This window comes from Diospyros lotus, chromosome 13 (genome assembly GCF_014633365.1).
Source record: "Diospyros lotus cultivar Yz01 chromosome 13, ASM1463336v1, whole genome shotgun sequence".
In the NCBI taxonomy this organism is placed as follows: Eukaryota; Viridiplantae; Streptophyta; class Magnoliopsida; order Ericales; family Ebenaceae; genus Diospyros; species Diospyros lotus.
The window spans coordinates 1,742,223-1,758,518 of record NC_068350.1 but is presented as its reverse complement, the minus strand read 5'-3'; the positions used below and the strand labels follow the sequence as shown (position 1 = coordinate 1,758,518).

Genomic DNA, 16,296 nt, shown 5'->3' with positions numbered 1-16,296 from the left:
GTTAAGTTGGAGCCAAAATGGGGCCAACTTTTGAAATTTCTTTTTCATTTTAGTACGTTGCTGGCGCGTCCCCATGTCATGATTTCCATTAAAAGAATATTATTTAGATATTTAAATTTGATTTTTATGATAAAAAAAAACATCAAATTTGAGTATAAATTTTATTATTTAATCAAACAAACATTTTGGTCTTCTTAATGTAAATAAGATATAAATTCAAAGCCTCTCGTATTTAACATAAAATATTTTTAATTTATATATAGATAGTAGTCATATTCTTGAGATGCCCTCCCTTACAGGGGTTTTTGTCACTCGATTTCACGATTTTCGATAAAAATAATAGCACACTATTTGTTCTTAGTAAAATTGAATGGCACAATTGTATGTATCTTTTATCTCAACTCACTTTGCTTGTGATTTAAATAAAGGTTATTTATTATTTCAAGGCATTATTGTTATTATGAGGATAAAGTTTAGATTTTATTTTTTGTAAATAAGAATTTCATAAAATTGACTAAAATGATCCACAACTCTAAATTAGGATATATTCTGAGTCTCACAACAAAATATTAAGAAGATTAAAATAGTTAAAGAATAAAAGAATATACAATCCTTCTAATAATAAAAGAAATAAAATATATAAATATTAAAAAGAGATCTGCATTAGTGTCACATTCAAAGATCATCAAGAGAAAACACCTTCCCCAAACACGTTTAGAAATTTTAATGGGTTTTCAAAATTAATAGGATTTAGTAAATTTTAATATTTAGTAGTTAATATTTAACATTTAACATTTAATGGACTAATAAAACATTGGCATGTCACCCGGGTGAGTCTTCTGCATTGTTACTTGATTAGGTAAATATATCAACTATCTAAGAGAATATATTTGCACGCGTCTACAAGATTTAGTTTGAGTATTTAATTATTCATTATTCTGAATAAAATTTATCTTTCGTTGAGATTTTGTTGATAATATCATGGGCTCTTATACCGTTAATTTTGTTATCCATACAATCGGATATAAAGAAAAATAGGGAACAAATTGAAATCCTTACAAATTTTTTACAAATGAATTTGGTTCGCATTTTTTTTTCACATTTAAAGAAGATTTAATTGAAAGAAGATTTGATGAAGGCAATCATGAGATAAGGAGAAAACTCATAGCATTAGGAATGGTGTTCCTTCAAATCTACTCACATTCTCGCTTAGTTTCCACACTTTGGAGACATTATTTGCAAGGAACATTAATCTTTCCTTAGCCACTAAATTACATTAATTTCACCACAAATTTTAGCATTGGTTTCTTTAAAAGTGGTACAAGTGGTAGGGGTTGCAACCAATTTGAATTGGATTGAGACCGGAAAGTTTTTAATTTAAAGATTTAAGATCGAACCATGTTGACACAATTTGGTTTGGTCCAAATTGGTATAACAAATTAATTTTATCTTTATTTAATATTGGTTCGGAACAACAAAATTATCAAAATATCCCTCTCAAGAAGTCAATCCAACCTTGTCACGTATTCGAAATTTAGGCATATAAGGAGATAACGCATATCATCTTTTCTAGCTTAGATCTAAATCTAAAGGATTAACTCAGATCTAACTCACATGTATCAATCTAAAAGGATTTAGGTTAAATTTAATAGATCTATCTTTATTTAAATTCAAATAAAAAGTTTTCCTATTTAATAATAGTTAAACTCGAGAATTTCAAAGCAAATCTCAAGAATCCCAACCATTTTAGGAATAACACCAATTATCTCACCTCTTTCAACCTATGTAAATTGAGGACTTTTTTAGGTAAAATTATTCGATGATAAGATCATCATTACTTTTTCTAAATTGCATTGGAAGTTATATCGGAAGACTTTATTCTCTTTCAAGTGTAGTTCTTGAGAAGTCAATCTTGCATGTGCACATCGTGAGGTTTAATTTTCGAGATAGTGTGTGATAATTAGTCTTTCATTCTATCATTAGATAGGAATTTAATAAAAATTTATACATACACACGTTAATGCATATATGGATTCAAGCAAAATCAACAATAATTTAACATTCAATTTTTGATTCAACAAAACAAGTCAACTTCGTGTATATATATATATATATATACACGTAACATACATACACACACTTGATTTTCAGTCTAAATCAATATTTAAAAATAAAAATTACTACTTGTCGAACCAAAGACCAAATTAGGATGGTTTGATCTTGAATTGAGATGGTGTTGTTAGTCCAATCTAGTTGAAATTTGCATAGCCCTATTAAGTGGTGACTCATGCTTGACAAGTATGAAGTCATGACTTTGAGCCTTTTTACAATTTTTGTGTAAATATTTTTATTTATTTCTTTTACACCAAAAAAAAAGAAGATAATTTTACATTTCATGGACAGATTTAACATCATAAGTTTAAGAAGAAAGAGTAATTTAGCTACGAGTAAAACTCTTTGTTAGGATCTCATTAGTACTATCATAAACTTCACACCATTATATTCATAAGTAGTATGGTCAAGATATCATTGAAACATAAGAAATGAGAAAAAAAAAAAACATTTATGATCCCACAAGGGTTGTTTTAGAGTAGGATATTCAAATATCTCGTGTCAAACATGTGATTGTTGTTTTAATATATTTTTTTATTGATTTTTTGGGTTCACTAAAACAATAAAAAGTTGATTTATTATAATCTTGTCACAAAATTTAAAAGAATTAAAAGATATGTTGTCTTGTATAAGTGATCCCACCTATTCATTGTTGTCAATTATTTTTATATTTAATTTGTTTGAAGTTTTTGTATTTAATTTTTTTATTATGTTGTATTTTTTTTTTAATCCCAAAATCTACAAACAAAAATCAAACAAGTTGTTTGATAAAAATAATTGGGTATTTGTTAAAAAATTATTTATTAACAAAATATCATTTTTAATGATACTTTATCTAACTCGATTAACATGTGTGCATCTTATAGAGGCTCCACTTGACCTCGACCCACTAGCTGGGTGACGCTCGGTCTTAGCTTATCTTACTAGTCTCAATGTTTTATTTGGGCTTATCTTGGCCCATATTAAAAAAGGTCTTCTATGAGGCCCAATGCTAACCAATTCTACTCAAAATTGAAATGCCAAATTTAGTTAAGATTCTTTTCCTAACATCAAGGGATAAACTAGTGATCATGCATTACTTCCTATAATCTAACTATTTGTTCTAATCTAGACAAACTTGGGGATAACTAAAATCTTCTCTTAAATCCCATAAATGTTGTCTTAAGAGGATAAAATTATTTTCTTAAAAAAAATATTTAACATTGACAAAAATACACGTCTTTAAATATTTTGATTTTATCATTAAAAATACCCAAGCAAACATGCTTTTTACATTTTGTTTTCTTGACATAATTGTCAATGAGTGTTCCGTAAACACTTTCCAAACCTAGATCTAGATTCGACCCGATCAAGGTTGGGGTTATTGGTTGTGTGGGGTAAAATTATCTGAAAACTTTTTATTTTTTAGGGGTTGGGGACTAAGCAAAAAAAGGTCAATAATATGGAGATGTTCCAAATTTGGGCTCAATGGGAGGAGAAAATGTGAGATTTGCTTTAGAGTCAAAAAGGAAAGAAGTTGCTTCCCACACATTATGTGGTTGGGCCTTAGAAGGTCATGTACCCACATTCAAATGGGCTACATCAGGGCCTCTAAATTTTACCCTCAAATTGCAATTATTATTATTATTATTATTATTGAAAAATGACTTTGCTTGTTTTCCTATCTAAAACATGAAAATATTAAAATAATATATATTTTGGTATTACATTTTTATTTTCATGACTAAAACTCTCCTTATTAATTCAATCCTCCGTGTCTAATTACTCATTACCTTTTTGATCAAGTGAACCTCGAGGTTGGACCTTTTCCTTTTTCTTGCAGGAGGTGGGTATTTTTGTAAATTTGAAATATTTTTTTTAGATATTTAATCACTTATTAAAATGCACAACACTTTTAAAATAATATTATATATATATATAGCAGTTGGGCAGACACAGAGAAGGGTAAAAAGGACATTTTTCCTATGTGGATTATGAGATCTTAATCAATTAAATTAATTAAGCCACCTTAGGCATAAGATAATGTTAATGGGTGTTGTTCTAATGATAAGTTAATCAATGATTGCTCACTAATAGACGACCATAGACTAATTGGGACTACTGGCCAGTGCCAATGCTCCTAGTAGGAGGGAGGGCACCTGGAAGTTGTTCGATTCCTATTGTTGGATGTATGTATATGTATATATGCTCCAAAGCCCCCATTCTGATTCTGGTTCTGGTTCTGGATGAATCCTTAATTTGGTCTAATCAAAGAAATGAAAAAAAAGCCCTAAATAATTCCAAATTTGATCAATCAGAGCTTCAAAGTGCTGGCCAGTTGTTCCTTAATGTCTTCATCATGAATGGGAAAAATTGTACAAAATCATGTCCATTTGAATAAGAAACACGCTTTTGATCACTGAAAATGATAGAAGAGAGAGAGTAAGAGAGAGAGGATCCACTCAATTATTTTTTTTTCTTCTTTTGAGAATCACCTTTTTACACAAACGTCTTTAGAATTCGATTTTTTTACGTTAAGTAATATTTGTTGAAATGAGTAATATAAAATTGTATTAAGATAATTTATCTGTAAAGTTCAATATAAGAGAAGGGATAAATTTATCTAAAAAGTTTAAGATAAAAAATTACATTATTATTTTTTAAATAAATTTAACAAATATAAATTTATCTGAGATATATCTTGAGAGTTGATATATTATCCCGAAATGAGTTACACGGGGTGGGGCAACATGGGTAGCGAGGGGTGGAGCGTGGGGCCAGCGTGTTGGCCGATGCAAGCAACATGTCAATTCCACATATATCCTTACAAAAATTATTATGAGTTACCAGAACAAACTAGAATTAACTAAAACCTATATGAGATCTACCCTTCTCGACATGAATACTCCCCCATCCAAATCTCCTATTATTAACTAAAATTTACCCGAGACGTACCCTTACTTTCACGAGTACTCCTCCATCCACATCACCTAAACTAAAATATAGTGAAAAGGGGGAGTGAAATCTGTGGGAGCCCTCAGTCTGGAGTAGGTGTTGGATTAATTTATGGGTAGGTCTTGGCAGTTTGACATTAATGGCAGCTCAAATAGTCAATAATGAACTAAAAATTGAAGTGACCCTTCACCAAATCACGATTCTTTTATCATAGATACCTAACTGTATTTATATTTTTGTAAAGAATAATATTGATGTTACTGAGTGATAAGGAAATCAATAAAGATGTGATACGTAATTAATGAAGATGTGACACATAATTAATTACGATATTATCAATCATTGATAATATTTTTTAATAAAATAAAAGATTTGTACACCGAAACAAAATAGAGTCTCATGATTAAATGTGACAAATAATTTATTTGCGAGTGACATCTATTTCTGGGGAGTGGAAGCAACAAATGTGGGTTGATCATTCTCATTGCGAGAGGTTTGTCCACACATAGCCAGGCAACAAGCAAAAGACAATGAGAGGGTCTTGTGGAAACAGAAACTCACTCAGGGCATCAAGCAAGCAAACCAACCAACTCGTCCAACTGACCAAACCAATATAAAATGTTATCTTCCTTTCCGTACCCACTATTTTATCCCGAATGAATTTTCTTTCATTTAAAAATGCAAGGCTCCTTAGCAACTTTATATTATTAAAAACACAAATTGTCATCCATTCAACTGCCACGACATTTTGATGGTAATTTTTGCACTTTATAAATATAATTCACAAATTAACATGACGTATATAAAATTTTATAATAATTTTATTTGAAGTCCTAGAAAGATCTGTGAAGAAAAAAATCGGTTAGGGATACAGATAATTCTCGTGCGTGACCCTTCAATGCTTAAGTTAGTATTTTAATTTGAGTGCAGAATACAGAGTAAGCAAAATTATAATCAATATAAAGTTTTGAACATATTTCAACTGGAAAGGGCTCTCCTATTTATAGAAATGATGATATTGAAAAAACTATATTCTTTGGCAAGCATATCGAATGTCCTTTCGAATTTGTAAGCAAAAAGGTTTGAGATAAGATTGACTCGTCATTTACGGTCTCATGTGAATAATGTTTAGAGATCAAGTCTCTTAGTATAGTCTCTTATATTTTGTTGGGAGAGTGACTTTTGGATTTGGATGGCCCACAAAAATTTCTCGAAAAGGGTTTTCTTGTGACTAAGTAACTATGAAATTTTTTTGAAAAGGTCTTTCAAAGACATCGAGAGATATTTCTATGAAAGGCCACCTGAAGCACTCGAATTGAAGTCACTCGAGACTCGACTCTCGATCTGAAGTTACTTGAGTTTCATCGTAGGTCTTTGAGTCTATTTCATATGCCCATCCTTGGGCATAACATATATAATATATAAATGTTATAAAAGATATATTACAAAGAAATAGCATTTTGATCCTGAGACAGAAATTCAGAGACAGGGATTGGGGCCCTACTCCCAGTTAGATTAAGAGCAAAATCTGGAATAATAATAACTTAGATGAAATGGATTAGGAAAAAATAATTAAACACAAGAAATAAAAAAAGGGGGGGGGGGGGGGAAGGGAAGTGGGCCCAATGACAACTGGCACATGGCCTTTTTCCCATACAACAGTAAAGCAGCAGCGAGCGGGTGCAGCGCGTTGTTTGTGTGTGAGGACCACCATGGCCTCATTCTCATTGTTTGCCACATAATAATAATAATATATAATAATATTAGTGGACGGACGGATGGATGGATGGATTTTGCCTTCGCTTCGGCCTCTTCTCCTTGTTTCTCAAATATTCAATCTCTCTCTCTGTCTCTCTCTCTCCCTAATTATAAATTATAATTCCTAATCTTAAATGTTATTATGATGACTCTTTTATCATAATAATAATCATATATATATATATATTTGTTCTTTGAAATCGGAAAATAAAACACCAAATCATTTGGAAATCTTTGCAATTAGGGTCTTAACATGGGGGTTCAATTCAAACTTAAAACATCACCTCCATTGAAGCTTGACCTTCAATGGAACTTGAAAAACTACATTAAAATGGGTTTTATGTAGGGGGCCCCGGGGGGGTTTGGAACCGGAGGGTCGGGTTTGTAACCCACCGGGTCAAACCCATCTCACAAATGGGACCCGGCAAAGCTTGCCTTAATCAGCAGTAGCCCAGGTCATGTCATTCTCAAAGATCCAATGGCAAACCTCGATTTTCCCTGGACCTGAACCCAGAGCCACGAAGGCTCCGTGACCCGGACTCCAAGCGGACGTGTCCACGTGGCAGATGGCAACACCGTGGTTGATCTTGGATTTGGTTTTCGGGTCGAGGAGATCTGTTTCGTAGACCCGAACCTGAGGGACTGAGTGACAGTAATAGAGTAGGTACGGGAACAAACTCTGGTGGCATGAGACTGACTTGGTGACTTCTCCGCCGTTGATTCCTTTGACCGATCCGATCATCACGTCCTTCTTTGACCCCTCGGTGTTCTCCGTCGTACGGACCACAACGTTCCGGCCAAGCACAGTGATGGCAAAGTCTATCATGTCCTCGCCGGAGCCGACGCAGCGCTTGGTCTCGCCTCGGCTCGGTGCTCTCTCGCACTCGCTCAGCGCCTCTGAAAGAATGGCTTCCATGGACGAGTTCTCGGCGGCGTGGAAGATTAGCCGGAGCTCAGGGAGCTTTGACGTCGAGAACGGTAATTTTGACCAGATCGCCCGGGGCAAAAACGACCTTTTCGGCATTTTATCGCGAATGTCTGGCATTGGCATCACAGTCCCAGGCTTCAGCATTTTCTCCCGGAAGAATTTGCCCGGCTCCACCCATCTATTTACGGCTTTGCCACTGTCAGTCGCCGCCATTGATATCAATTCAGCGGAGCTCTTGTTGGTGTAACTAGCGAAAGAGACGGCCTTCTTATTCGCATAGTCGCTGAATGTGTTGTTCACCCCGTAGGTTGCGAAATGGACGGTCTGGCCGGTAGCCCCCTGGCCGTATCCGGTGAATTTGTCGGTGCCTTCGTTGAACGATTTTCCATAGTTCAGGAAATTGACCTTCCCTCCCTTCGATTTCTTCCCGTACGACTGGAACGAATCGTCGCCGACATTGGACTGATCTCTGTAAGTCTTGAATGTTTCAATCGGCTCTTTGCCGCCTTCGCCGTAATTACGGAAAGTGTTCTCCGGTACGTTGCCGTCAAATCCGTATGAAGTGAATGTGTCGTTGGCGACATTCGCCGACTCGCCGTAGCCATTGAAGGCCGAGCCTATCACGTTCGAGCTCTTTCCGTAGCTACTGAACTCGCTGTGAGCAGCATTCTCATTCTTCCCGTAGCTCGAGAAGGATTGATCGCCGGAATTGGCATTTTCTGTGTAGCTAGTGAACATCTGAGGATGCGCGTTCCCGTCGTCGGAATAGGAGGTGAACCGGAGCTTCGGAACATTGACGTCTTGGTTGTAGGTGCTGAACTCGCCGGCACCGCCGGTGGCGGAGGTGGCATAGGTGTTGAAGCTCTGGTCGATGACGTTGGAGTCGGCGGCATAATTGGAGAACTTCTCCTTGTGACCCGCCGAGTCACGGCTGTACCGTCGGAACGAGTCAAACACCACATTATCTCCGTCAGAGTAGTTCTTGAACGAGTCCACTCCGCCGACTCGGTCCGTGCCGTAGTTTGAAAAGTTCTTGTTCATGTACACAGCGAAGTTGGCATTCTGATCGTGCTTCTCCAGACTCGGCGATAAATCAGGGAAGCAGAGCAAGTTCGCGGAGGAGCAGAACGACGGGAGCTGACTCGAGAGCCCGTTCCGATCGGCGAGCTTGGAAAACCTGGCCGATTCCACGGCGCTCATTGGCGAGGCCTTGTTGAGAAGGAACCACGGCTTTGGCAAGTCGTTGGACACCTCTTTCTTCCAGTAACGGATCAGATATGCCTTGGGAGTAAACGGATTTCCTCCGGCCGACACGCCGGAAATCTCGCCGGCCCCGGCGACCTACATTGGTAGTCAAAAAATTGAACCGTCAAATTACGCCTCGATTACAGACAAATCGCAGAAAAACAAAATCAAATTCAGAGTCACAATGCATCATTCGAGTACTTATTTTAATCATATTTGAAATCTCCAAAAGCAGAGATAATGTGAAGAATCTTACATTGAAAGATGAGAGAAGTAAGTACAAGAACAATGCGATCCAGAGTAACAGCGAACTCATGTGCTTCCCTTCTTCACCTTCCTTCCTTCTTGTTTCAGAGAGAGAGAGAGAGCGCCAATTGGAATGTTGGTTGGTTCGCTTGGAGTGGAGGCAGCAATTTATGGTAATAACCAGTGAGTGAGTGAGTGAGAGAGAGAGAGAGAGAGAGAGAGTGTGTTTAAAAATGGGGGCCGTAGTTCTTCTTTTTACTGATTTGAGGCTGTTTTCATTTTTTAAAATAATGAAAATGTGATTATTTTTATATTTTTAAAAGTAAGAAAAAAATTTGTAAAATAAAAATAAAAATAACAAAAAATCATTTTAATTATTTTCATTACAAACTAGTTTAAAATTTTTAAAACACAAAAAATGTTACAAACAAAAAGAACGTTTTTTTAATAATATCAAAACAAACGAGTAAATCACATCAAATATCACTAAACTTTAGTGTGTTTTTTATTTTGATCACTAAATTTTAATTCTTTTTAATGTGATCATAGAAGTTTAAAAAGTTTTACAATGTGGTTACATATAAAATTTTTCGATCAATCTACAGCCGGAGTGGGTGACGTGGTGTTAATGTGAAAAATAATAAAAATATTGTGTAATAACAACCAATCAAAAAGTGCCACATGGCGTTGATGAGTTTGATAGGTTTGACACGTGGTACATTCTAATTGGTTGTTATTGCACAATAATTTTTATTATTTATCATATCAGCTCCACGTCATCTACTCTAGCTATAGGGTGGCCGAAAAATCTTATATGTGACCAAATTGTAAATTTTTTTAAACTTTTATGATCACATTACAAAGAATTAAAGTTTAGTGATCAAAATGAAAAAATATCAAAATTTAATAATTTTTGGTGTGATTTATCCCAAAACAAACACTTAAAGTATAAAATTAAAAATAAATTTAAAATTTAAAATTAAAAACTAAAATATAAAGAGAACAACCGCTTAATTTTTGAAAGTCGACTATGAAAATTAGAGAGAAAGCAAGCAAAGAGAAAGCTGATTATTTTGCTTTTCTTCTTAATTTTGATGGTTGAGATTTGCTTCTTTACTTAATCTAGGGCACATTTTAATATATCCTACCACCTTTTTTGTGGGTTAAATTCGATTCATTATCATTTTTACAACATTTTTATCCTATGCTGGTTATGGTAATAGGAGTCTCAGCTCGAGCAATAATATTTTTTTGTTAAAATTTTCACAATTACATAGAATTGATTCAATATTTAAGTCAATTTTAAGTACTCGTCGGTCGAGATTGATCTCGTTTTTAAGTTTACAGTCAAAGATGTTGTGTCGAAAAGATTTTTTTTTTAATATGCAAGAATAATATTAAAAAAGAGTGTAGAAATCATTTTAAAAATTGACCCAAATTACATTACATGTGATTAAAATAGAATAAATCCTACAAAATTTAATTAATCTTGTAAATTACTTTACATAAAACATGTTAAATAACAGTAATTAATTATTAATTAATATTAAACCCGAAATCGAATTATGCGGGCCGGGTCGGGTCAGGGTGGGGCCTTGAAAACGAGACAAAGGGCGGGCACGGGAGAAAGGTTTTGAGGAAACTTATGAGTTTTGAGCCACTGTGTCCATGAAAATTGAGTGACAGGTGAACTCTGTGGAATGCCGCGTATGTCCGCGTGGCGCGTCTTTATTGGCCGGATGGGGGCCTCACGAAAATGGATTCGGACGCGTTCGTTTAGCCTCCAATCCTTTTGTTTTTTGCGGCGAAGGTTTCCAAACTTTATGTGAACCTCATACGGTAAGAGACAAAGCCCGTGACAGTGGCATCACTGGTAATTTCTTCCCAGCCATCGGGCTATTTCCGGGACTCCACTGTTTGAATTTTCGTTTCTGTGGATCCATTCATTTAGGATAAATTTCGCGACCACCTCTTGTGATTTAATCCCCTTTTAAAGATATATTGTGTACTTTAAAATCAACCCCCATAAGCTTTTGTAGTTTCCTTTCTTCTAGCCCATGTCCATTCCATCAATTTTAAAACTTAATGTTGTCTATTTAGTTTTATTTTAATATTTTTGATTAAATTATATGGAATTAAAATTTAATTGAACATAAAATAAAAAAAATAAAGGAATCAGATGAGAAAGCACAGACACGATCGAAGTTTCCATTAACGACTCTTCTCTTTTATCTTTTTATATCTTTCTTACCTTTTTGAACCCATCTCAAATGATTTTAAAGAGAGAAACTCATTATTCATCAACCTAATTGTCCAAACCCCTATCTTCGAGTCAACTTTCTTAACTCTCCAAACCTTTCTCGACAAATGCCTAGATTTTGACAAATTGCTCAACATCAAGTGTCTATACGATCAATTTCAATTCAAGAACCTTTTTTTATCATCTCGAGTTCATCACTTAAGCCACGGAAATAAAGGCTCACAGACAAATGGGTGTCGAAAATTGATGAACTCTAATAAGTTCTCTACAATCATTGAAGAGGGAGACTAAAAAATATACATAAAAGAGATGACAAATCAATGAAGAAAGAGAGGAATTGAAGAAGAAGAATTGTGATGCTATTGTTGCTTCTTTTTCATCTCCAACATCGTTTGTCTTTCTCATCATTAACATCAATTCGATCTTCTCAATTGTGGGGAGTCGTAGGACAAGTTACAATGACGAATAAATCTAGGTTCATTTCTTCTCGCTTTTAGTCCTCCAATAGCAATGAGAGATGAAAATATAGTGACGATAGTTTCTTACCTATAATTGATCACAACAATGGCTTCGAGCTTTCTCTTCCTCCTTCCCCCTTTTTTTTTCATCTTTATTTGAGTTTCAAATTTGAAACCATTGCTAACAAACGATGATGTTGGAACTGTCGATTTTTTAATGACCACCATACTTCTTAACTATGGTTCTAGGGCTTTTTCTTTATTTTTTATGTTAATTTTAATTTATTTTTAACTTAAAACTTATCACGATAATTATAATTATTGCAATTAACGTTGACCCAAGTTTATGCAATGCTTATTTTTTTTTAAAAAGTTTACGATAGTGGTGATATTGTAAATAATTTAAAATTTAATAATATTTTTGTAAAATAATCATATTTATGATTTTTTTATATTAGAGACAAAATTAATGTCAATTTTTTTTAATTATTAAGGATCAAATTTTATATTTATGCATTAAGCTTACTCTAATGTGTCTCATTGACGTGATTTTTTTTGTCATGTAATATTTTACTTGACATAGATAACGACTCCATTTATTCTCAATCACAATAAGAAGTTAAGATAATATTTTTTAATAATTGAGATATTAAATCTTGACGTTTTACATATTAAAAATTAAACGTCATATTTTTTAATTGTTAAGGAGTTACCGTACATATTGAGGCTATTTTAAAATTAATTAAACCTAATTATAAATTAAATTAAATATGAGTTTAAGTCACAATAATTTGGTCTCTACTTGGCCACTATAGCATAACTCTCGTGACTTGCATTTTGGCTGTGTCCATTCCAATTGTCTCTTCCAAAGTTAGACCTCTTTAAGAGATTTTTATTTTTAAAGTTTAAAGTTTAAATTTTAAATTTTAAATATTTATAAAATAAAATAAAGAATATTATTTGATTGTTAGAATTTTTTGGAAAATGGGTTATCATTAATTGAAATAAAAAATAAAATAAAAAATTTGAAAACACATTTATTGTTGTTGTTATTGTTTTAATATAAATAAATTAAAATAAATAACCAAATGTCACTTTCTCATTATCAAAATAAAAAAAGCAAAAACCAAAAAGTTGATATAGACCCAACCATGTACACTAAAAAAGCTCTTATTTCCACGTGGCAATGGATTTTAAAATTAAAATTTATAACTCCAATTGGAATATTCTGATAAGTATAACAATGGTTAAACAATAATAAATTTATTTTATTTTTAAACAATATTAAGGATAATGATTAACTTCATCTTTTTTTAATCATTGAACTTCTAGATAGATGTCTCTATTTATTTTTTATATAGGTGTCGTTAAATATAATAATAAATTTATTAATTAAAAATATTATTATTAACCCAGTTGAACTCTAAAATAAAAAAATAATAATTAGAGGGAATAAAACAACTCATATACAAACACTCTGATACTTAAATTATACATTAAAAATTTAAATGTTATATTTAAATCAATATCAGAAACGTATATTTTTAAAGTAAGGGCATCTAATTATAGAGGGCCATGAAACTTTTCAAGATTTACTAGAATTATGATTTTTATGGATAATATTTATCTTAACGTTTCGAAATCCACTAAAATTAAAGTTCTTATGAATAATGTTGATCATTTTTTCAAAACTCTTAGATGGATCTTCAGATGTTAGAGTTATCTTATTTGCGTTTTATTCAAGACTCCCTCCCCCAATTAAGGAGAAATTTACACGGTGGGTTTCAAGATCTTATAGTCTCCCAAAACTTGTTATAGTCTTCGGGAGACTATGAAAATCTCTCCAACTATCTCTTAAACGGTCTCTGAGTCCCGAATACGTATCCATTCTCTAGGAGGCACGGTCTCTTGGAAGAGTGTAGTTCGGTCTATGAGAAATTGCATTCTCCTAAGATCTGTTAATTATAGTTTATCTTTTTAGCCCAAAAAATTGTTTTGGGCAGCAGGCGGTATTTTTAATTGAAACCAAAAATGTGTTTCCAAAATGGGAGTGAATATAGGAAGCTGATTGATTCTATGAATGGAGTGAGTGTAGTGTAGGGTGGTGTGTGAGAGAAAACAGGCGATAAGGATGGCCCAACAAATAGAACACGCACGAGACGACACCTTTTCCCAGAGGATTTGAGATAAGACTGCTTTGTGTTGATAACATCACGGCCAGTTTGGTGGCATCGTGCTATGTTGGACACTTTTATTTTTGTGTTGTAAAAATAATATTTAATAATTGAGTATATATACTGTTCTAAAGCACGTCTAACACTTTTTTTTTTTTTGTTTAAGTGGGGGAAGTTTGAGGGGTTCTTGGCCAATGAATAATTTTCGGTCGGCACCATTCTACCCTGACTCGATACGTCTTGGGTCTGAATAGTAGACGGATAAGTAAGTTCGAAACCTGACCAATCAAATAGACACATATTATTAATTTTTGGTTCACTTCATTATTGAAATTCTAATTTTTTAACTCAAATTCACCAACACAACTTAGAATGGACAATTATTCAGCGTATTAAAATCTAGTAAATGGAGTTCTATATATATTCATGAAAAGTTAAGTTTGAAATATCTTACTCTACTAAGATTACCATTTTTACTAATAATAAAAAAGTTAAAATGTGGGCGAGAAAAAATTTAAACCTCTAACACTGTGGTTCGTAGCCACGTGTTTTGATCTTTTGAGCCATAGGTTCCATCTCGTCTCCATTAGATCTATTCCTGAGAGTAACCACAAAAAAAGGAACATTTCCTTTTAAAATTATTTGTGAAAATATACATCCAGCTGAACCCCATTTTTTTTTTTTTTTCAAAATTTGAAAACAAAATTAGAGATTTCAAAATAGCCAAACAGCACTTAATATCTAGGAATGCTAATCTCCTATCCATACCTCACACCTTCTGCATGAAACCCCACCTCACATCGTTTCTGCATGAAAACATCAAAAGCACAGCCGCGCACAAACACCAAACCTTCTTCATTTTCAATAATTACAAAGTATTTATTTCTCAAAAACAAAATTAATCTTATTTCTAATCCTTTGTACAAAATTGCTAGGGCCAAATGACATTTCTGCAATTACCACTCAATCAAGCCGATAACATTTTTTATGATATTAGTGTATTAATACTCAATACAAAGATACACCAAATTATTACACAAATTGATAAGTGTTTCGGGATTAGTCATCGCTTAATTCGTACAACAGCTCTCCCCTAGTTATTTTTTATTTTGAGATATTCCTAACAATCTTCGAGACCGAGCTTGTCTTGGCTTGCTCTAATTGCAAAATGAGGCAAAGCTCAATCTCTCGATAAATCCTCTGAATCTCAAGTCACTTACTATACATCATATTATATGATGCAATAGTGATACAATTAGTGGGGCCTTTGATTCATGAACATCACAATTTTATATGGACCACTTGAGGGGTAGGTAATGACCTCGTCGGCCCATGGGAGTTGGGGGCCCTAGGCCATTTAAAATTTGGAGTTCTTTTAAAAAATAATAAAAAACATGAAAATTTTATTAGGGTCCCTTTTTAATACTAAAATATTTATCATTAAAAATTTATTGGGGCCCATTTTAGGTAACAAATATTTTTAATGTTAAAATATTTAAATATTTTTACTATTGAACTTGACAAAAAAAAATTATTGAGACCTCACCTTTCTAGGGAGTCCTAGACATAGGCTTCACTGACTTATACCTTAAGCCGGCTCTGATAAGGACCAAAATTTAAATTTGAGTCTTTGAAAGAACTTGACAAGCTAACTATGTCATATGGGCATGGCTTTGGACCTTATTCCCTTTTGCATTTCTTGCTTAGATAATTTGGGACGAGACCTTAAGCTTGTTCTAAGCAGACCCATTCTTCAGGCTAGCTCTTCTTCGGATCAAAGATTAAATTTGGGTTATCCGCAAGAGAAACATATTCGTATTTATCCCTAAAAGTTGAGTGCTCCATCATAGTGAAAATTATTAAAAATATTACATTTAAATAATATAGATACTTAGTGGAAATAGACAAAATGGCAACTGCTTTCATAGCTATCATAAATGATGGAACCACTGTGCTCATCAGCTGGAACCCAGATGGCGGCTATAGGCACCGTAGTGTTGGGCCAAGCAACTATCAATATCTTTGATACTTTTTGCACGCAAACGTGCATGTTTTTATTCTTTCCCTTTTTGGGTTAAGTAACGTTAACATGCACGCTAATACGCTTACGCGCACGATCGATGTTCCAACGGTCATCTATTTGACCAAGTTTTGTACCTTTGACCCACCGCCGCTAGCTTT

General features: G+C 33.6%; 1 protein-coding gene across 1 annotated transcript; it reads right to left on the bottom strand.

Moving 5' to 3' along the window:
• Positions 1-7,004: 7,004 nt before the first annotated feature.
• Positions 7,005-9,428, bottom strand: LOC127789188 (polygalacturonase-1 non-catalytic subunit beta-like). The gene is made up of 2 exons (XM_052318002.1): positions 9,234-9,428; positions 7,005-9,073 (listed from the first exon to the last, which is right to left on the bottom strand). Exons 1-2 carry the CDS (start codon positions 9,291-9,293, stop codon positions 7,241-7,243), a joined length of 1,893 nt encoding a protein of 630 aa, XP_052173962.1. The 5' UTR covers positions 9,294-9,428; the 3' UTR covers positions 7,005-7,240.
• Positions 9,429-16,296: the final 6,868 nt, after the last annotated feature.

Excerpts from the sequence above, each read along its gene's own strand:
- LOC127789188 (XM_052318002.1), bottom strand. The coding sequence starts at position 9,293 with ATGAGTTCGCTGTTACTCTGGATCGCATTGTTCTTGTACTTACTTCTC. Across the intron at positions 9,074-9,233 it reads TACTTCTCTCATCTTTCAAT|GTCGCCGGGGCCGGCGAGAT; the intron begins GTAAGATTCTTC and ends CTACCAATGTAG.